This window comes from Nomascus leucogenys, chromosome X (assembly GCF_006542625.1).
Source record: "Nomascus leucogenys isolate Asia chromosome X, Asia_NLE_v1, whole genome shotgun sequence".
Taxonomy (NCBI): domain Eukaryota; kingdom Metazoa; phylum Chordata; class Mammalia; order Primates; family Hylobatidae; genus Nomascus; species Nomascus leucogenys.
Window position 1 is genome coordinate 118,688,310 of NC_044406.1, and position 22,468 is coordinate 118,710,777.

At 43.5% G+C, this 22,468-nt stretch overlaps 1 protein-coding gene across 2 annotated transcripts in view; it reads right to left on the reverse strand.

The window, feature by feature from the left end:
• HS6ST2 (heparan sulfate 6-O-sulfotransferase 2) overlaps positions 1-20,170 on the reverse strand; it is a 332,806-nt gene extending 312,636 nt beyond the window's left edge. For both annotated transcript variants that reach the window (XM_030807294.1, XM_030807293.1), the window contains exons 1-2: positions 19,743-20,170; positions 18,384-18,902 (exon numbers count right to left, since the gene is read on the reverse strand). In XM_030807294.1, the coding sequence (XP_030663154.1) occupies positions 18,384-18,902; positions 19,743-20,170 (947 nt within the window). The remainder of the gene's footprint in view (positions 1-18,383; positions 18,903-19,742) is intronic.
• Positions 20,171-22,468: the final 2,298 nt, after the last annotated feature.

A 22,468-nucleotide genomic window follows, 5' to 3' on the forward strand; every position in this document is an offset into this window, starting at 1 on the left:
AAAATTTAAGCAATCCAGCAATATATAAAAAAAGATTATGCACCATGACTAAGTAGGATTTGTCAAGAGAATGCGAGATTGGCTTACTACCTGTGAGTAAATTAATGTAAAACACTATATCAATAGAATAAAGAGATAGGGTGTGGTGACTCACACCTGTAATCTCCGCATGTAGGAGGCCAAGGCAGGAGGACCTCCCGAGCCCAGGAGTTTGAGACCAGCCTGGACAACATGGTGAGACTCCATCTCTACAATAAAAAATAAAATTATCTGGGCATAGTGATGCACACCTGTAGTCCCAGCTATTCGAGACGCTGAGGTGGGGGGATTGCTTGAGCCCAGGAAGTTGAAGCTTCAGTGAGCCATGATCATGCCACTGCACTCCACCCTGGGCAACAAAGGGAAACCCTGTCTCAATAAATAAATAAATAAATAAATAAATAAATAAATAAATAAAAAATAAAGAGAAAAAAACACAATTATCTCAAGAGATGCAGAATAATCATGACAAAATCCAACATCCATTCATTGTTTTTTTTAAAAAAACACTCATCAAACTAGGAATAAGACAACTTCCTCAATCTGATAAAAGACACCTAGGAAAAACCTAGAGCTCACATATTTAATAGTGATAGACTGGGCAGAGAGCAGTGGCTCACACCTGTTATCCCAACACTTTGGGAGGCCGAGGCAGTACACCACTTGAGCCCAGGAGTTCAAGACCAGCCTGGGCAACATAGCAAGACCCTGTCTCTACACAGAATTTAAAAATTAGTCAGGCGTAGTGATCCTTGCCTATAGTTCTTCCTACTTGGAAGGCTGAGGTGGGAGGTTTCCTCAAGCCCCAGGAGGTTGAGGGTGCAGTGAGCTGTGATCATGCCACTGCATCCCAACCTGAATGACAGTGAGACCTTGTCTCAAATAATACTAATACTACTACTACTAATAATAATAATAATGAAAGACTGAATGCTTTCCCCTGAGATCAAAAACAAGATAAAGAAGTTCATTATAGCCACTTCTAGTTCACATTTTACTGGAGATTCTAGCCAAGGAAGTAAGGCAGGAAAAGGAAATAAAATTCATCAACACTGGATAGTAAGAAACAAAAGTGTCTATTTACAGATAACATAAGCATGTTGTATTAGTCCATTTGTGTGGCTATAAAGGAATGTCTGAGACTGGGTAACATAAAAAAGAAGTTTATCTGGCTTACAGTTCTGCAGGCTGTACAAAGAGCACAGTGTTGGCTTCTGCTTCTGGCAAGGGCCTCAGGAAGCTTAGAATCATGGTGGAAGGTGAAGGGAAGCCAGTGTGTCACATGGCAAGAGAGGGAGCAAGAGAGAGAGGTGGAAGTACCAGACTCTTTTAAGCAAACAGATGTCATGTGACCTCATTATCACAGGGAGGGCACTGAGCCATTCATGAGAGATCTGCTCCCATAATCCAAACACCTCCCACCGGGCCCCACCTCCAACATTAGGGATTACATTTCAACATGAGATTGTGGGGAACACACATCCAAACTCTATCGTTTGTATATAGAAAATCTTGAGGGATACTCTGAAAAACTATTAGAACTTAAAAATGAATTCAGCAAGGCTGCAGCATACAAGATCAATATTTAAAAATTAACTGGCCGGGCACAGTGGCTCATGCCTGTAATCCCAGCACTCTGGGAGGCCAAGGCGGGCAGATGACTTGAGGTCAGGAGTTTGAGACCAGACTGGCCAACATGGTGAAACCCCATCTCTACTAAAAATACAAAAATTAGCCAGGCATGGTGGTGTGCACCTGTAATCCCAGCTACTCAGGAGGCTGAGGCAGAAGAATTGCTTGAACATGGGAGGCAGAGGTTGCAGTGAGCCAAGATTGCGCCACCGCACTCCAGCCTGGCCGACAGAGACTGCGTCGCAAAACAAACAAACAAAAAAAACTATCTTTTTACATAGTAGCAATGAACAATCCAAAAATGAAAAAAATTCAATTTACAATAATATCAAAAGAGTAAAATACTTATAAATAAATTTAACAAAATAAGTTCAAAACTTACAATCTAAAGGCTTCAAATTAGCACTGAAAGAATTTAAAGAAGACTTAAACAAACGGAAAAATAGCCCATGTTTTTGAATTGAAAAACAGTACTGTCCATATGGCAATACTCCCCAAAATTGATCTATAGATTTAATACAATCCCTAGAAAAATCCCAGCCGGCTTCTTTGCAGATATTGATAAGCTGATGCTAAAATTCACAATGAAATTCAAGGTGCCAAGAATAGCCAAAACAATCTAGAGAAAGAAAAAATAAATAAAAGATTCGCACTTCCTGCTTTCAAAACTAGCTACAAAGCAACAGTAGTCAAGACTATGTGTCACTTGATTAAAGATAGCTTCATAGACAAGTAAAATAGAATCCAGAAATAAACCCAAACATTTATGATTAACCGATTTTGTATAATGGTACCAAGGAAAATGAATTAAGAAAAACAGTCTTCAACAAAGGATTCTGGGACAACTATTACCTACATAAAAAAGGATAAAGTTATACCAATCTTACGGGTGTGTCTCCTTTTTCACAATATGCACAAAAATTAACTTGAAATAGATCATTGACCTTGCTGTAAAAGGTTAAACTATAAAACTCTTAAAAGCAGACACAGGAGTAAATTTTTGTGATCGCTAGGCAAAGCCTTCAGAAGTGACAAAGAAAAAAATTAAATTGGACTTCATCAAAATTTAAAACTTTCCTGCTTCAATGTTTATCTTCAAGAAAGTGAAGCAACAACCACTGAATGGGGGTAAAATGTTTGCAAAGCGTATATCTTATAAGAGACTTGAACCTAGAATATGTTTTTAAAAAGTTAATACTAAAAAGAAAAAGAAATAACACAATTAAGAATGTCAAACAACCTGTATAGATATGTCTCCAGAGAAGATACTCAAATGGGCAATAGGCACATGAAAAGATGTTTAACATCATTAGCCATCAGAAAAATGCAAATCAATACCACAATGAGATACAACTTCACACTCCTAGGATGGCTGTAATGAAAATGGCTGATACCACATCTCTCCATCTTGGCAGGTTTACTGCATACAAGAGCCCCCTCTGTTAACCAGAAAGTACTGCATCCTGGAGTCAGATTCCAGCAAATCAGAAGAGCTGGATTTTGTGGTCGCAGGCTTGTTTGCAGTCAGCATAGAAATCTGACCTCTGTGACATTCTCTAGAGAAGGCATTCTCAGCCAAAGGTCACAACCTGAAGCCCCGCACCCAGTCCGTGGACACTGAAGCCATAATCTTCCTACAATGAATAATGGTTACATCACCATGATTTAAAGCAAAACAAACATGACATTGAAAGGGGAATATCACAATCCTGCCCATTCCAGTCCAATCAGAATTTTTAAAACAGAAGAGTTCGTCAATGCAACTGCTAACTTTCATACATACGAACACTGTATGTAGCCTTTCACTTAGCATTCAGCTGAACTCTGGAAAATTATGAGCCACTTTCCCATAATGGCACTAGGCAAGGTGGCTGCAACACAAGACGCTCTAACTGAGACGAGCTGAGCTAATCTGGCTGCATTATACAGTCCAGCTGATCCCCATACCTTTAAGCTCTCCCAATATCAAAAGCACACCCCTTCCCATACAGGAGGCAGCCAAAAAGTGTACTTTCAGTCTCGTCCTAATGAATCTCATGACATGTAAGTCTCTAAAACCCTCACTAATAATTTTTTAAGACCACTGGATTAAATAGAAGTCTCAGTCAAAGATGCATGTATGCAAATTCTAGCACTTTAAATGGGTTCTCTCCTTAAGTGCATAAACCAAAAAGCATGGGAACAATTGGATTAAGAAAGCAAGTGTTCTTTTTTAACCCCCTCTAACTGGCATTAAGTCACCAATCGTTGTCAAACACACATCACTTGCTTAATTATTTTGTGTGTGCATGTGTATATCTTTATAACTTCATAAACATATAAACGAGGGAGATGCAGATTTAATGTACACCCATATGGTGATAAATATAAAAGCCTCCAGAAGATTGTAGAATGCTATACTAATGCTAAAATGATCTCTTTTTTATTTTTTTATTTGCTTAAGTCACAAAAACAAACTGAAGGAGGCAGATGCAAAGCATAGATCCTTACCTAAAAGCAGAAATATTCAGACCATTTTGTTCAACAATGTAATTTTTAAAAAATACCTTGCTTCAGCTTCATATTCTCATATTAGTATAATTATCTTTCATAAATCTTATAGTGTGTTTATACATAAAATAATTTTTACATGTTCATGAAGTTTTTTATTGAAGTAATTTTTCATAAATAGCCTACTACGCATCATTCACACCAATATGCTTCATTTCAACATTGCTTTAATGCACTGGAGCTGGCCTATTATACTCTTAGAACATACTTTGCCACTTTCAGCAAAAACAAATCACAAAAATAAGTATTTTTGCCTCTAGAGTATCTGGCAATGAGCTCAAATAGTTCGTCAACCCTCAAGCTGTTTTGTCAGTTAATCTTCCACTTAGCAAAGTCTCAGCCATGAGGCATCAGCTGAAGTGGCCATCAGCCCAAGGTCACACTGGCCTCTGGTTGTTTTTTTATGGTTATTCCATACCTTCAACCTAATTTCTTTGCCTCCAACATTAATAATGCCTGCCAGGCTGGTAGGCCCATGCTAATTTGCATTCTCTTTAATGGCACTTTTTTATGGCCTTCAGCTTTGCATAATGGCACTTTTCTAAAGCTGCCTCTTCCAAAAGGAAGAGAATGGTCACTCCTATGGGAATGTGCTACTCTTATTTGGTTATTTCAGCAACAAAATGGATTCTTATTATCTTCACGATGAGCCCCCAAAATAAGAACAGGCTTCAGGATTCATTTCATCTGGGACTTCTCCCTTGGTTTTTGAAAGAAAACATCTTTATTTCACTGGCTCCTCTGTTCCCAGATTACAAGAGATGCCCTGCCTGAACTCATTTATATTACCCTCCAAAGGCTGTGTCTACACTAACCAAATGCAGCAAAAAGCAATGGTCATTTATAGAAACAGGTCTCAATTGGTCAAAGCAATGCAACTAACTGCTAATGAGACAAATGCCAACATTCTACAAGGAGAAAGATTCTTTGGCCTCTTACAAATTTTGCATAGTGTATGTACCAAAAATGCAGTCTACAAGGGGGTAGAAATTAAAATACAGCTAAGGTCCTCATTTTTCTTATTTGAAAAAAGAAAACCTGAATCTTTTCTCTAGTGTCTTTTTTTATTTCCATTAAAACATCATACTTATGTGTAAATGTTAAATGTAAAAAGCATTTGAAATAACTTGCGCATCTAAATCTTTAAGAGGGGAAAAAAGAGCTGCAGAGTTCACCTTGAAAGAGTGACTTTTATTAAATTTTTAAAAGGTGTTTTTTAAAAACAAGCTAATATGTTGGATCTTGGTATCTCCAGATAGTTACTTCAGGTCTCCATTCCACTTAGCTTGTATAGACATAGCCACAGAAAAGAGAAAGGTTTTTAGAGATTTGTCTGAGAATTTAGTAGACATTAAAATATACCAGACAGGCCAAATATCCCAGTTGATTTTAAATGCCAGCTCCAATACTGCGTAGCTGTGAAGATTTAGCAGGTTATGTATCTTGTCCAGTTCTCTGTTTTCTCATCTTTAAATGGGGTTTTAAAACATCTACCTCAGAGGTACAAAGAGGAGCTGGCACCATTCCTTCTGAAACTATTTCAATCAATAGAAAAAGAGGGACTCCTCCCTAACTCATTTTATGAGGCCAGCATCATCCTGATACCAAAGCCTGGCAGAGACATAACCAAAAAAGAGAATTTTAGACCAATATCCCTGATGAACATTGATGCAAAAATCCTCAATAAAATACTGGCAAACCGAATCCAGCAGCACATCAAAAAGTTTATCCATCATGATCAAGTGGGCTTCATCCCGGGGATGCAAGGCTGGTTCAACATACGCAAATCAATAAATGTAATCCAGCATATAAACAGAACCAAAGACAAAAACCACGATTATCTCAATAGATGCAGAAAAGGCCTTTGACAAAATTCAACAGCGCTTCATGCTAAAAACTCTCAATAAATTCGGTATCGATGGGATGTATCTCAAAATAATAAGAGCTATTTATGACAAACCCACAGCCAATATCATACTGAATGGGCAAAAACTGGAAGTATTCCTTTTGAAAACTGGCACAAGACAGGGATGCCCTCTCTCACCACTCCTATTCAACATAGTGTTGGAAGTTCTGGCCAGGGCAATCAGGCAGGAGAAAGAAATAAAGGGTATTCAATTAGGAAAAGAGGAAGTCAAATTCTCCCTGTTTGCAGATGACATGATTGTATATTTAGAAAACCCTATCGTCTCAGCCCAAAACCTCCTTAACCTGATAAGCAACTTCAGCAAAGTCTCAGGATACAAAATCAATGTGCAAAAATCACAAGCATTCTTATACACCAATAACAGACAAACAGAGAGCCAAATCATGAGTAAACTCCCATTCACAATTGCTTCAAAGAGAATAAAATACCTAGGAATCCAACTTACAAGGGATGTGAAGGACCTCTTCAAGGAGAACTACAAACCACTGCCCAATGAAATAAAAGAGGATACAAACAAATGGAAGAACATTCCATGCTCATGGGTTGGAAGAATCAATATCATGAAAATGGCCATACTGCCCAAGGTAATTTGTAGATTCAATGCCATCCCCATCAAGCTACCAATGACTTTCTTCACAGAATTGGAAAAAACTACTTTAAAGTTCGTATGGAACCAAAAAAGAGCCCGCATTGCCAAGTCAATCCTAAGCCAAAAAAATAAGGCTGGAGGCATCACGCTACCTGACTTCAAACTATTCTACAAGGCTACAGTAACAAAACAGCATGGTACTGGTACCAAAACAGAGATATAGATCAATGGAACAGAACAGAGCCCTCAGAAATAATACCACACATCTATAAACATCTGATCTTTGACAAACCTGACAAAAACAAGAAATGGGGAAAGGATTCCCTATTTAATAAATGGTGTTGGGAAAACTGGCTAGCCATATGTAGAAAGCTGAAACTGCATCCCTTCCTTACACCTTATACAAAAATTAATTCAAGATGGATTAAAGACTTAAATGTTTGACCTAAAACCATAAAAACCCTAGAAGAAAACCTAGGCAATACCATTCAGGACATAGGCGTGGGCAAGGACTTCATGTCTAAAACACCAAAAGCAATGGCAACAAAAGCCAAAATTGACAAATGGGATCTAATTAAACTAAAGAGCTTCTGCACAGCAAAAGAAACTACCATCAGAGTGAACAGGCAACCTACAGAATGGGAGAAAATTTTTGCAATCTACCCATCTGACAAAGGGCTAATATCCAGAATCTACAAAGAACTCAAACAAATTTACAAGAAAAAAACAACCCCATCAAAAAGTGGGCAAAGGATATGAACAGACATTTCTCAAAAGAAGAAATTTATGCAGCCAAAAAACACATGAAAAAATGCTCATCATCACTGGCCATCAGAGAAATGCAAATCAAAACCACAATGAGGTACCATCTCACACCAGTTAGAATGGCGATCATTAAAATGTCAGGAAACAACAGGTGTTGGAGAGGATGTGTAGAAATAGGAACACTTTTACATTGTTGGTGGGTCTGTAAACTAGTTCAACCATTGTGGAAGACGGTGTGGTGATTCCTCAAGGATCTAGAACTAGAAATACCGTTTGACCCAGCCATCCCATTACTGGGTATATACCCAAAGGATTATAAATCATGCTGCTATAAAGACACATGCACACATATGTTTATTGCAACACTACTCACAATAGCAAAGACTTGGAACCAACCCAAAAGTCCATCACTGATAGACTGGATTAAGAAAATGTGGCACATATACACCATGGAATACTATGCAGCCATAAAAAGGATGAGTTCGTGTCCTTTGCAGGAACATGGATGAGGCTGGAAACCATCATTCTCAGCAAACTATCGCAAGGACAGAAAACCAAACACCACATGTTCTCACTCATAGGTGGGAATTGAACAGTGACAACACTTGGACACAGCGTGGGTAACATCACACACTGGGGCCTGTCGTGGGGTGAGGGGAGGTGGGAGGGATAGCATTAGGAGATATACCTAATGTAAATGATTATTTAATGGGTGCAGCACACCAACATGGCACATGTATACTTATGTAATAAACCTGCACGTTGTGCACATGTACCCTAGAACTTAAAGTATATATAAAAAAATCTACCTCAGAGGGTTGTTGTGAGAATTAAATGAGAAAATATATAATACGCTCCTTGCACAGGACCTGGCTCAGTAGGTACCCCAAAATAGTAATAGATCTTCATGGAAAATCAGGCCAAGTTACCTGGGTCAAACTACTTAAGTCTTGGAGTTCTTCATTTTTGTATGTCAATTAAGAAACATTATGTGGTCGGTGAAGGATTGGTAATACTTACAAACATAGCAAACTACTAACGTTCCTTCACATGCACTCAGGTATAACACAACACCCAATGTTTAAGCACTGCATATGATCAGATAGTATGGTCTACAAGATAATTCATTCACTGAAGTTTTTCAAGACTAATTTTAGGGCTCAGTATATGGACTATTTTCAAAAGTGTTCCATATGCACTTGAGTATGTACTCTTCCAATTGGGTGCAGATTTTATATATGTGTGTGTGTGTGTGTGTGTGTGTGTGCGTGTATGTGTGTGTATGTGGGTATTTTAGATGTATATGTGTGTGTGTATATATATATATATATACCCATTATATTGAGTTTGTTAATCATGTTGTTCAAATCCTCTGTATCCTTATCCATTTTTTGTTCATTTTACCTATAAATTTCTGAAAAAAATCAGATTTTATAATTTCTGCTTTTAGCTCTGCCAACTTTTGCTTTATATGTTTCAAACTTATGGTATTAAGCATATGCAAGTTTAGAATTGTCATCTGAAAAAAAAACTGAACTGTTAATCATTACACAGTGATCCTGTTTATCCCCAATAATGGTTCTACCTTAAAGTCTGTTTTGTCTGATATCAACATAGCCACATCAGTTTACTTCTGGCTAGTGTTTGCATAGTGTACCTATTCCAATCCTTTTTGTGTGCTTTATGTTCTTACGTTTTACCTTTGTTTCTTATACCAGCATATAGTTGGATTTTTTATTTTCATCCATTGTGATAATCTAGGTCTTAACTGGTGAGTTTAGTCAACTCCTATTTATTGTAATAACTGAAGAGTTGGCTGCCATGATCAAAGAGCCCTTTAAAAGTATTTCTGGGTTGTATGATGTAACTTGGTCACCCTGGTCAATTTCTAAATACTCTTTGCTTGCATTGACTCTCCTGTAGTAAGTTAGCAAAAACCCGAGGATCTTTATGAGTAAACTGAAGCTAATACTATACTGAAGATTTGCACCTATTAGCACAGTTATGGGAGAAAGTCAATTAATGCAAGGAATGGTGCACACAGGCCTAATCCATTTGAGGTAAATCAATACATTGCACATTTCAATTGCTCTGTATTCGCACAGAACAGTGCATGGAAGCAACTCATTAGAATTAAACCCTTCACAAGAAACAGACCAATTCTCTCAGACTCACTAGGGCATCTCCACTAGTAAAATTTAAAAAGCAATCAAACTGAATAAGAAGTCCTCTTTGCAGACACTTACATTGGGGAAGAACAAGATTCTTGACAATTCAGAGTAAATGAAGTGCAAATTATTCTCTTATAATATAACTCAGAATTGAAGCTTAAATTGTGACTGAAAAAGAGCCCACAGTTTAATCAGAAAAATACATTTATTGATAATTCCCATGAGCTCCTATTTGATACATTTATATCATAGGATAACAAGTTCAAAACTATTGCCAAGTTATAAATATGGAATTTATGCACAATTTGCATGTATTAAATTGTATTTTGAATCTGCATGTGTGCCTATATTTGAATATTTATAATATTCCAGAAAAAGCACAGTGGAATGTGCAAGACAGATTTATTTAGTGTAATGCTCTGAAATGTGTCAAAGTCTTCAACACAGTTTTTGGAGGCAAAATGGCAGAAATAACAAATGGGATGCAATAAGACCAACTGAATAATCTGCAAAGTTCAATACCTAGTAAAATGAGAAAAGCTCTTTTGCCAATAAATATTTTACTAAAGTTTAGACAAATATTTATCTAAGCTTACAAGGACATTGTTTTAGAGGACATATGCCATTAAATGGATTATTCATTATCCTTTAATGGAAAGGGGGAAATTCCCATCCATACATCTCTTTTTAAACTCGGTGACTAAATACCTCATTTCATGTGTCACAGAACGTCAATATTAGCTTTTCAACTGTGAAGCACGCTCTTTACACTGTCAAAACAACTTGTACCTATGGTGTAGTTTCAGTGGAGTTTCAACAATAAGATTATGCACCTCACTATATGTGTATAGAGTGGTCCCTCAGATATTGGAATAGTTGGACAATGACATTTCTAATCAACTTTATTTATGGTTAACTGGGGGTAATACTCTTATGCAGTGAAACTTCTCTAGGAGGGGGCTGCTTAGCAAAGTGAACTCTCCTTTTCTGCTGGACGAGAGCAACATATACACTAACTGATCAAAGCTCCCAGTTATGGATGTATAGAACTTTAGCCCTTTACCAACCCCAAGATTTTAACTCTTCCAGCCAGACCATCAGCCCTGGTGTCAACTCACTAAGAAAGAAGCTCATGGAGATCCAAAGTCCAGACTACCTCGGATGGCTCTGGCTAAGCAGAATAACCTTTATATTTCCAACTGTGTACCACTATTAACTTCCTGTTCCATATAATTTATAAATTAAAATTTATAATTTATAAATGAGGAGGAAACAATAGCAATTCATTCAAGTAGCTCTATACCATACTGGTATAAAAAAGAGTTCCATGCATTGTGTGGGAATATGATAACAGCCAGTTATCGAAAATCAGCAGCCAATGTCTGACTCATCACCTCTGCCTTTCAGGGTGAGGGTTTATTAGGGCTGAGGCTACTCTCCTCATTAAGGGCTCCCAGGATATCAAGAGGCTAATGAAATAACCAGCCAGGAACCAAAAACGTAGACCTGTGTGTAATTAATCACAGCTTAGTAAAACATTATTTTAAACATTGTTAATGCTTATTGTTATTATATAAGTAATGTAGACTCATAAAGAAAATTCAAAACCTTCAGAAAAGCAGAATAAGAAAATAAATCACTAATAGATCTATTAATATTCTATTATTTTTTTCGTCCAGTTTCTGTCTTTTATGCTTAGATTTGGGAGAGGTAGGAGATGATTTCTCTCGCTCGCTCGCTCGCTCTCTTTTTTTCTTTAACGTAATTGTAGTCGTACTGGGTCCATAATTTTCTATCTCTTTTTCTCTTAGCATTAAATCACTAGCAATTTTCCATGCTCTATCAAAGGACATTTAAGTGGTTTTGTAATAATCCTTCAAGTGGATGTACTGAGATTTCTTGAACCATTCTTCTCCATGTGGATGTTCAGATTGTTTCCAATTTGGTGCACTTATAGTAACTCCAGTTAGCCTCCTAGTATGTGTTCTCATAGCATCCTGTACTTTTCCCCCATGGCACTTCATATAATTTTAAGTAATTGATAATTTGTTTTCTGTCTATCTTTCCCATTCCTATGAAGGCAGGGACCACATCTACCTGGTTCTTCCCAGTAACCCCAGCACATAGCACAGGGATGGCAGATACTCAATAAATATTTGATGAATCAATAAATAAATGAGTGAATGAATGAAAGCATGTATAAAAGTATGTTTTTCTGCAAAATCCCGGAAAAGAAATTATGGGTCACAGAAATAAATATTTTTATATTCTGTGTTTACACTATTTAATTTATTTCCAAAAAGGTCATTCAAGTTACATTCCCACTGACAATGTATGAGAATTTTGATATTTACCATGCCCTTGTCAGCACTGTCTACCTTTTTTGTTTGGTGGTGATATATGTTGGGTTTTGCTTTGTTTGTTTGTTTTAATCAGGGTTAGAGAGGCAAAAAAAGTATTCTATGTTTAAATGTGCATTTCTTTAGTACCAGTGAAATAAAAGTTTTTCCATGTCTGCCAACTAGTTTGGGGGTCCTATGTTGTAAATTGTCTGGTCACGTCCTTTGATTCTCTAATCAGCTCATGAGAGTTATTTGTACAGTAAAGATTTCAACTTTGTGTCTGTTGTAATTGTGCATATTACTACCAGTTTGAAACCTTTTCATTTTGGCTTTTTTTTGACAGATAAGCATATCTTATTCTTATGTAATCATAACTATTGATCTTTTTTCCTTTATTCAAACATCCTTTTCCTTGGCTAAGAGTCCCATATGTGAATTGCAGCTATCATTTAAATAACAACGCCAATTGTGAATTCAGATTAACTGGGTCCACAGATTCCCACATATAATGTATGACAGAGCCCTAACCTGCCCCAGAGCCCCAGTTGTCACCTCCTTATAAGGCCTGTCCACTAGAAATCTAGGCAACAGGAACCAGTCATGACTTCTTAGTACTCTCCAGCCCAAACTAGATCCCCTTCTCAACCTCTCTGTTTTGGTGGCTGGTACCACCTACATTCCAGACTAGATATCAGGGAGATAGCTTTACCTAGACTCCGACCTTTATTTACTTCCATGGTGTTTTTGCACTCTTTCCATCCAAGAGCTTCCCATATTTACTGGGGTTCCTCATTGCCATTCAAGTCCTCCACAGTGGAGCCTAACCCCATCTACTTCCCTAACCATTATTTCTCCAAGCATGAACCTTTCAGGTCTGGCCAGACCTGCCTAGGTGAGGTTGCTGGACCTCAAAAGGTCATGAGGACTCCATGCCCACCCACAATGCCTCCTTTCTTCTTAATACAACTCTCCTACTCCTAGAGGCCTTCTCAAAAGGATGTCTCCTTTTTCTGGCCTGTTCCTCATATTTTAGAAAGGAAAGGGCCCTGGAAAGCATCTCATTTAAATCTCCCATTTTATAGATAAGACACTGAGACCAAGGGAGGGAAAACGGCTTGTCCAAAATCTAAATTTCCTCTCCCAGCACCTGTCTACATTACATAGTCCTGCACTTCATATGCTAATCTTTATGGACTTGAGGCTGAAGATGGTTATCTTGGCTTTTTTGGTTTCATCTTGGCTCTAATCGCCCCACAACTGCTAGCACCATGCGAGAGACATAATAGTTACTCCATCTGCTTTGCCGATTAGACCCAAACTACAACATAACAGATGGACTTTTCTTTACTTTTTGTATATTCTGGTAAATGTATGACATTTTAAAGACATTATTGATTTTCAAATTGTTTTCAAACAAAATCTATTTTTTAGTTAAATATCTAAAGTACCAAATTGTTCTGTTCTACCATAAGCTCTGTGAGACAGAGAATGATGTCTCTTCCCTGGACTATAATGAACAGTTTCACAAAATCTTGTTTAATGAATGACAGAAAAAAACGGATGGCTATTCTTTTAATGTCATTACATACTACCTCAGTTGATGACTGATATCCATGAAAGACAAGCTCTAGCATTTTAATTGTCACATAGCACAGATCTAAAATTATTAGTAAGTGATGTTAATTCTGAATAGCCTTTTGTACTACCTGAGAACTTAAAGCTTTGTAAGGACTCCAACACCATGTTCGACATCCATGCAAAGATGCTAATTAATACTACTGGCATTCTACAGATATTGCAATGGTAGATTTCTCCCCCTCTTCTATGAAATAGCTAAGATGGTACCACAGCTCTCAAAGACAGCTGAAGAAATGTATCCTCAGCTAAGTAAAACTGAGAGCCCAACAGCTTAGAGCGTGATGAACCACATGACCAGTACTGACTACTGGCTGTAACAGTTCATTCTGCTTAATGCCTCAGCCTATACCACAAGCCTGTTGTGTCATTTTGCCTCACTGCAAAATCAAGGAAGAGAAAGAGGGAAAGCGTGGGCTTGTGAGGCATGATCAGGTACACACACTCTATAGTTACAGCTCTTTCAAAATAGAGCCACCTTTTAAAAACAAATGGAAAGAAAAGAAAGCTTTTTCCACAATTTAAAAAAAAAATAGAATGACCAAAAAAAGCTTTTCTCCATCTAAACAAACACTTTTTAGTCCTTTCCCATCAATGATATGCTACTGGATTCGAGATGATAATTAATTACTCTTCCAGATGCCTCAGATTGCTCCCATCCTGCTCAGCTTTGCAGGGATTCCCAACGTGGCAATGAAAGGCCCCTCAGCAATCTAGCGACAAGACCTACCCCTGGTGAATAAAACACCTCAGGGATGTAGAAATCTGTTCTTCTCCCAATGGGTGTGGTAACCCTGGCCCAATCACTCATCCAAACTGAAAATTTTAGAGATGCTAAAAGTCTAGGGTACAACATAAATATGATCAGATTCTTTGACTTGTATAGCCATGGACCCTGACCTCTCAACCCCATTCTGTGCATGCCGGCCAGCATGATACCTAGTGACGAAGAAGGGGACTAGTGCTATTTCTTTGGGCCCAGTTCTGAATTCCCCCTACAGAACAAATGGCACACTAGAGTTGGCTACAAACAGAGGAAATTTGGCCTGAGAAAAGCCTGCAGAATTTGGGACTTTTAACAGCTTGTGAGCAACAATGTTTGGATACACTTTCAAAAATGGTCTCAGAAATTCTAAAATGAGCAGGACCCTGAGTGACTGCAAACAACATACTGGCAGACAGATGGACGAAATCCAATTTCTTATTTTTTTAAAGAAATATTATTCTTAATAAACAACTTGAGCCTTTCACCAGCCAAACACACACAATCTCTCTCTCTCTCTCTCTCTTTGTCCTCTCCAGGCAACGTGATCATGGTCGTTTCTATTCAGCAGTTATATATCACCCAAGCACTTAACCATCCACGGAGGCAGAGAAGCATCCCAAATGTAGCACTGGAAGCAGGATTCAGAGTCTTGGCTTGCAGCCACAATAGCCTCTGATACCCCCCCTAATGTGGATGAATGGCTGTGAGTCAGTAGGTGGTTCCTGTCACAGCTGAAGGCTCCTACTGAAGCTCATCCAACCAGGCCTCAGCCCGCTCCCATCCTGCTCAGCTTTGCAGGGATTCCCAACATGGCAATGAAAGACCCCTCTGCAATCTAGCCACAAAACCTATCCCCAGTGAATAGAAAGCCTTAGGGATGTAGAAATCCCTTCTTCTCCCAATGGGTGTGGTAACCTGGCCCAAAAAACTCATCCAAACTCACATGTTGTAAAATGACTGATGATGATAATGATGTAGGTGATAACAACAACAGCCAACATTTATTGTGTTCATTCACTTTGTGGGAATGACTAACTCAAGACCTCACTGTGGTTTTGCAAAAAAACCCTTGTTCATCAAGGTGCAGTCAACAGAGCAAGGGTTGTGGAGTCAGACAGAAGTGGAGTCAGATTCCTGCTGTGCCGCTAAAAAAACTCAGTGACCCGGGGGAAGCCCTTTAGCCTTTTTGGGCTTCATTCTCATCTGATAAATGGGGATCCTTTTGTCCACTCTGGCCTCTTGCTGAAGATGGTGCAAGTTTACAGAGGAATACCAGAGATAAGGGATATGAATGCTTATCATAAACTGGAGTGCACTCTCTACACAGGATCTGGTCGAGGGTCACATGGCTGGTTAGTTGCTGGCCTAGAACTAAGGCTCAGCTGTCTGAACTCCCAGGCCAGAAAGGTGGAACTACTGTTCCCCTTAGTTGAGAGGAGCACAGAGACCACCAGCTGGCACAGAGAGGCTGTTTGACACAGGAACTCCCAAAAGCAGACTCTCCCATTTCCAGACACCAGCTTCTCACCCCCACATTTCACCATCGATGCAGCTGCCTTTACCTCTAAATTTTCGCCTTGCACAGACACATACAACAGTCATATACACACACTCTCTCATTCACACACACACATGCACACCTTAGCTCTTACAGATTATCAGAACTCACAGAACTGGTCCTGCAACCCCCTAGGGGATCTGTCAACATCCAGGGAAATTCTGGAACCCCTAGGCTATTCCTGTTCTTCAAAGTGAGTATTTCTGGAGGTGGGCAGGAATGAATGAAAGAAAAAGGTGCCCTTGAGGTAGCAATGCATTTCTCTAGCAAATTTTATTTCATTTTTGCAAACACCGTAAAATCCAGTAACTGTGACTTTTTAGAACGTGGTTGTTCTTTGATTAGACTAGATGCTACTGTGGTATCACCCTTTTAATAACCACGAAAATTCTATGTCATTTCAAATAATTTTGCTTCAATTTGGGACAATCCAAGAGGCTTTGAGGGGTTCTGGTTATCTTCTGGAGAATGCGGGAAGGAATCTGCCAGAGGACAGTAGCCACCAAACAGATAATCTAGACCACATTAATAATGTGTGTTTATAGACATCATACCCTGACCTACGTGTTCAAAAGGATCAGTAAAGGCACATGTGCCCCATGGAACTCCAGACAAGGCCATGGCTTTCATGGTGACCAAGACCTTGTTTTCACATCTCTGCTATAGTCGTGGCTGTGGAATTCTACTTTTGCCCAGAAGAGCTTTTCAAATATTACCACCTCTCACTACACCTACAAGGTCTGTCAGTATGAGAAATTCTTTTCAATATTGCCAAATTGTTTGGGAACTTATTAAACACCAGAATATTGTTGTGACAATGACTTACACAATTGTACCAATGGATTGAGGTCCTGGGGCTAAGGTTTTCTTGGGGTGGAAGAAAAAATCTGTTAGTATTGGGAAGGAAATACAAGTTTGGCAGATTCTGCCACAATTCCAGCATTTGAGAAAGGACACTGTAAACCGAGAGAAGAGAGAGTGAAGACGAGAGCCAGGGGATGATGTTCCCCCTAAATCTCAATTGTAATCTGAAAGTCAGAGGGCTCTAGGGCTCTATTTGCTGCAGTTGGACAGAAAAATTCACACTGGTCGTTGCGTTCTAACAGTCACCTGCAAAGCATCCCCTTGTCCAGGGTACCAAGTGCCCGGGGCGGGGGGGGAGGACGGAACGCAGACATGTCCTTGCCGGCCCAGAGACCCCATCCAGAGGCCTCCAGGCCATGAAACTCACCTTGTGCACCCCCTGGACTCCCTGCTTCAGCCCAGATTTGTTTTAAGGAGACTTGTGAAACAGTAGCCCTGGCTGGACTAACTGCACCCCAAGCACTCACTTCCCCCACCCCACCACCACCCACTTTACAGTACTGCATGACCTCTAGCTACTGGACATCGCATTTGGAGGGAGGAAAATACCCTTGCTTCTGGCTACAGACTATTAATAAATCAGCTTTTACCGCATCAGCCCAGGCTCACAGAACATGGGCTGGCAGCGCCCCATGCCGGGGCTCGGGCTTTTAAAATATTTTTTGTAAATCAGGAGAGGCTCCTGGTGGCTGAACCCCACATGGGGTCCAGGGCGCCATCCCAGCCCTCCCTTCGGTCCGCGGGGTGCCCCCGGCACTCCCAAAGAGCCACGGATGCCTCTCATGCAGCCAGTAGTGATAAGCAAGCCTGGGAACCATGATCTCTCCTTGGATGTCGGCAAATAGCGACAGAGGGACACCCAGTCGCCCGGGAAGAGCAGAGCCAGAGCGGGGAAGGAGAGAGGTGAAAAAGTCCGGCAAGAAAAGAAAAACAGAAAGGGTAAGAGAGAAAAAGAATAAAAGCGAGAGAGGGGAATGAAAAGAAGGAAACAGCGAGCAAACAGGAGCAGACAAGATCTAGGGCACAAGAGAGAAAAAGGGAGAACAAGGCAAATAGACGAAGCGGGGTGGGGGGGAAAAGGTGGGGAGGGAAGAATGCGGGCGCCGAAAGGAGGAAGAGCGCGCTGAAAGGAGACTTCGGAACCCGGGTGCAGAGTAGAAGAAAGGAGGGATCCAGACACGCTGCACGGAGAGCGCGGCTCTTTAGGGTTCTCCAGTGCGGAGACTGAGTGCGATGCCCCGTCTCAGCGGCCAGTGGGGCGCTCGTTCCGGGCCGCTCGGCCGCCTCCCCCGCACGCTCTCCCAACCATCACGCAGGCCACCCTGCGGACAGACAGACGGTCAGTCCGGGGCCGGAGCGGAAAGCCTTTCTATGGCCGCCACAGCGCGGCGAACGTGCGCTACTGGGCGCCCAGCACCTGCCCAGCCGGGGTGCAAACGCCCGGGCGCCAGGGTGCGCGCTAGGTCGCCGGCTTGGGCCAGCCGCGCCTCCCAGCCCTCCGCCCGCCTAGGCCCGGGTCCCGCTCGACTACAGGCGCGCACTCACCTGGACGGTCTCAGCCTGGCGTCGCGCTTGCCGTCCACCACGGAGGGCACACAGCTAGTGAGCTCGGTCCAGTCGGCGTGCAACCCGCAGCTCCAGCCCGTGGAGAACCTGGAGAAGAGCCAGGTCTCCCGCTTACCCGGCCGGTGGCAAGTGCATTTCTTCTGACCCACGCGGCACTCGCACGGCTGCTCCAGCTGGATGTTGCGCACCAAGTGGCGGCCGAAAGTGGTGCCCCCGGTCTTCTGGATGTGCAGGAACACGATCAGGTCATCGCCCTTGATGTCGAAGTCTACCTTGCGCAGGAGGTCGCCGCGGGTGAAATTGTAGCGGGGCACGAACCTGGCGGAGCTCTCATCCTCCGAGCGGTACGGGTCCGGCACCGGAGAGCTGAACGCCTGCAGGCGGAGGAGCTGGCATTCTGTGCCGGGGCACACGTATTGGAGGACGATCACGGCAAATAGGAAGAGCATCACCAAAGCTAGCAGCAGCTTGTTGGATTTCTCATCCATGTTCCCGACGCTGGGGGAAACCCAAGCTCGTTACGTCAATCCCGCAGCTCAGCCCGCGCTCGCCGTGCCCCCGCACCGCCCCCTTCCCCTGAAGCCGCTGCTGCGCCCCTCTCCCCCTCCCCTCCGCACCGAGTACTCCACGGCGGCGGCGGCTGCGGCGGCGGCTCCCTTCCCCGCTTCCTTCCTTCCCGGCAGGCTCAGCGCTGTGGCTTCTGCGGCACACACACACCCCCACCCCGACTCCTTCCCGCGGGCCGTTCGCCCCCTCCCCCCGCCAGAGCTCTCCGGAGCTCCCCGGAGCCCCTCCACGGGGTTTAGCCCCAGTGGGACCCCTCCGGGCCCAGTCGCCCCACTCCTCAACTCACGCCCCCAGTCCGGGCCCCCGCGTGTCTCGCTCCACTCTCGGTGGCTCCCATCCCCATCCCGCTTCGTCCGCCGGACTCTCCGGGCTCTTCTGCCCCCATCCCCTTTGGAGCGCACACCTCTGTCCGGGTTTCTCCCCGCATGCCCCGAAGCCCTCCTTTTGCCCGCGCCCGCGCCCGCTTGCCCACCCGGGAGCCGGCCTCGAGGGAGCTCGGAGCCGGGGGCTCAGAGTTATCCTGGGGTAATGAGCCGGCCGGCAGCCCGACTTGCTAGCGGAGACGCTGCGCTGCCGGTGCCCGCGGAAGTGGCGACGGAGCCGCGGCGTGGCCAAATGCGCGCCGCACCCCTCCGGAGACCCCAGCCCGGCCACCAATGGCCAGCTGGAACTTTACGCCCTTCTCTACCCCCCGCGGCTCCCTTCCCTCCCCGTACAGCACCTTCGCACCCTGGCCTGGGAGCGCGAACCCCGCTTTCACCTAGAACGTACCTGGCCAGGGGGCCGAAAATCTTGGAGATGATCGCACCGAGCACGTGCTTCAGCGAGTGGCCCAGGGCGGCCAGGCCCCGAGTGAGCAGGGCCCGGCAGAGGGAGCCCAGGTCCCAGCGTCGCCTGAGGACGTGCATCCGCCTGCGGCGGCCCCGGGACAGCAGCACGAAAAGCGGGGCGCACGCGGCTCCCGCCAGGGAAGAAGACGCCTTTCGGGGCTTGTCCAGGAGCGGCCGGGTGTGGAATCCGTGAGACACACCCCTAGGAGGGCCCGCGCGAACTGAGGCGGCGACCGACCCGGGCCGGCTCTCTGCCAATTCGGCCTCTACTCTGGAATGCCGGCGGGGACAGGTGGTGCGGGCGGGCGCTCCTCGCTCCGGTTGCCGCGGCGGCTCGAACGCCCGGACTGCACACGCAGGCAGTGCCATTCCCCCCTTCAGGCAACTCAGGGTACTAAGGATCACGAGCGAGCTTGAATTTATATAATAATGCCTCACGCCTAAGAGCTCGAGCCACTTCACAAGCAGAGAACCTGGGTTTTCTCTTTTCTTGGAGTACGGAGGTCACTCCGCTTAGCGCATCACTCCACTTTGGCTCGTAATTTCAACCTCTCCTAAAATAGCAAAGGCGCAAATTGGAGCTTTTCCGTCTCTCTTTGCCAATTTCCATTCTCCAGCGGAAGCGGGGGCATTTTCTGAAAAGGTAAGTCAGCATGATAAAAAGACAGCATGACCAAAAAGCATTACAGAATGAGAATCTGACCTTTTTTAGAGCACAGACTGTCTTCTTGCTGAATCCTGTGTACTAAACCTTGTGCCTGCAGGAGGGCTTGACTCATAAAAGGTTTGTTGAATGAATGGATACATAACTAAAAACTCCATCAGAGTGAGACCATCTAATCCAAGGTAATGTGACACATGAGGAAACTGAGGCCCAGAGAGGGGTAGGGACATGCCCAAGGTCACACAGCAGAGCCCCAGGGTTTGAACCCAAGAAACCCAGCACCATCCACCTATTTCCTGATACTAAAACCACCCTCTCTAATAAATAGGCACAGATCTTCCTCAAGCTCCAGTGTCCGAAAGGCTCTTTTCTGCTGCTGGACTAGGAATGCAAGGTTTAACAGGGAAAGAATGGATGTCCCTTCAGGAAAAGGACCCTGGGAACTCAGGACTCAGTCTGTCCCCATCTGATTGATCAAAGGGGCTTGCTGTACATCAGCACACTGGTGTTTCCATGACTGAGTGTGCAACTCCCTGCAGTCCCACTGCTGCAGAAGGGGCACCGGTTGGCAGCAGTGTTTCTGAGCAGTGCTGTTGGCACTGGGGCCACTGAGTGGGAGAATGCGGACCACCAGCCGAGTCCTGGGGTGGGGGCATGTCCCTCCTGGAGACAGGCTCTCCCAGTATCTCCCTTGCTGAGTTCTGCTCCATCCCTTTCCTGTTCTGTGCCATGAAGCGGCAAGCCTAAGAATAGTCTAGAAGTCCTGGGAAATCTGTCACTGGGCAGCCTGGGATAATCACTTGCTCCTCCTGAGCTTCAGTTTTCTTGTCTGTAAGATAGCACCAATTATGTCCTCTGTTTTGACCAACTGAGTCACCGTGGGGATGAAATGTAAAAACCTTTAGGCCACTCCAAATGTGAGGCTGTGTTTACCTGTTGCTCTAAGCTCAGTGTGCCAACTTCGTCACAGGCCAAATAAGGAACAGGCCCTTCTCGGGGAATTTTGTGGCTGTGCACCCTGTCCTTACCACCCCCTAGAATTCCCAGCCCTGGCTAGACTTCTACGTGCCCCTAAACCTACTGGGGACAGTGAGGGACCCTTTGTCCAGCTGCGGACATAAGGGATAGTGGAATTTTGAAATCCTGAATTTCTAGCACTCCAGGCATCTCCTGTCCTGAGGCTCCAGGAACACTCTGAAAACCCAATGAACTTGTACGAAGAAGCCAGATGCAGTAACTTACAAGGTTGACCTCTCAGCTTCCCCAAGAGCTCCCCTGGTGCCCAGGCTGGTAGGCCTGGGCCTGCTCCCCCTGAGGGCAGCTTAGGGTGTGAGCCAGCGTAGTGGGAAGCTATGGAGGTGGCCCCGGAGCTCTGCTTGCCAGCTGCCCCTGCCTTCTGCTTGGCCACTAACTGCGGTCAACCTCTTTAGCCTACCCAATAGGTGGCCCTCCTCATGATGTCGCATAAAGATTCCCTGCCATTACACCACCTTTGTATGTAATGGCATTCAGTGGGTCCCTAGGAAAATATTTCTGAAACAGGTGGGTCACAGATTCAAGCCCTCAGCAGCTAAACTACGGAGTTTCTACTGTAAGAGGGATTAGTGGCATTGGAACACAAGAAAGTGCCTTGGGTAGAGGGAAGGGGGAGGTGGTAAACAGTACGGGGGCGGGGGGGGGGAAGTCAGGTTTTACTCATTTGAGTTGTGAAAAGGAACGTGTCCACACACATGCCACACACTCACAGTCCAACCTTCAAAGAAAGGGCCAGTGAGGTTGGTAGTTGCCGAGCAAGAGGGACAAGGTGGGGCTGTAAAGTTCAGTTTCTGAGATATAATATGTCACTAGGATTTTTGCATTTAGAAGCCCTTCCTCCACCCCCTCATGCTGTGAGGAACAAAGAAATGAATCTCTCATACAGGAATTCATATATCAGGGCTCCTGGAAGTATAAGAAAACAGTCTTTGTGGGGAGCAGGGAGTCCCACAAACCTCAGAAGATCC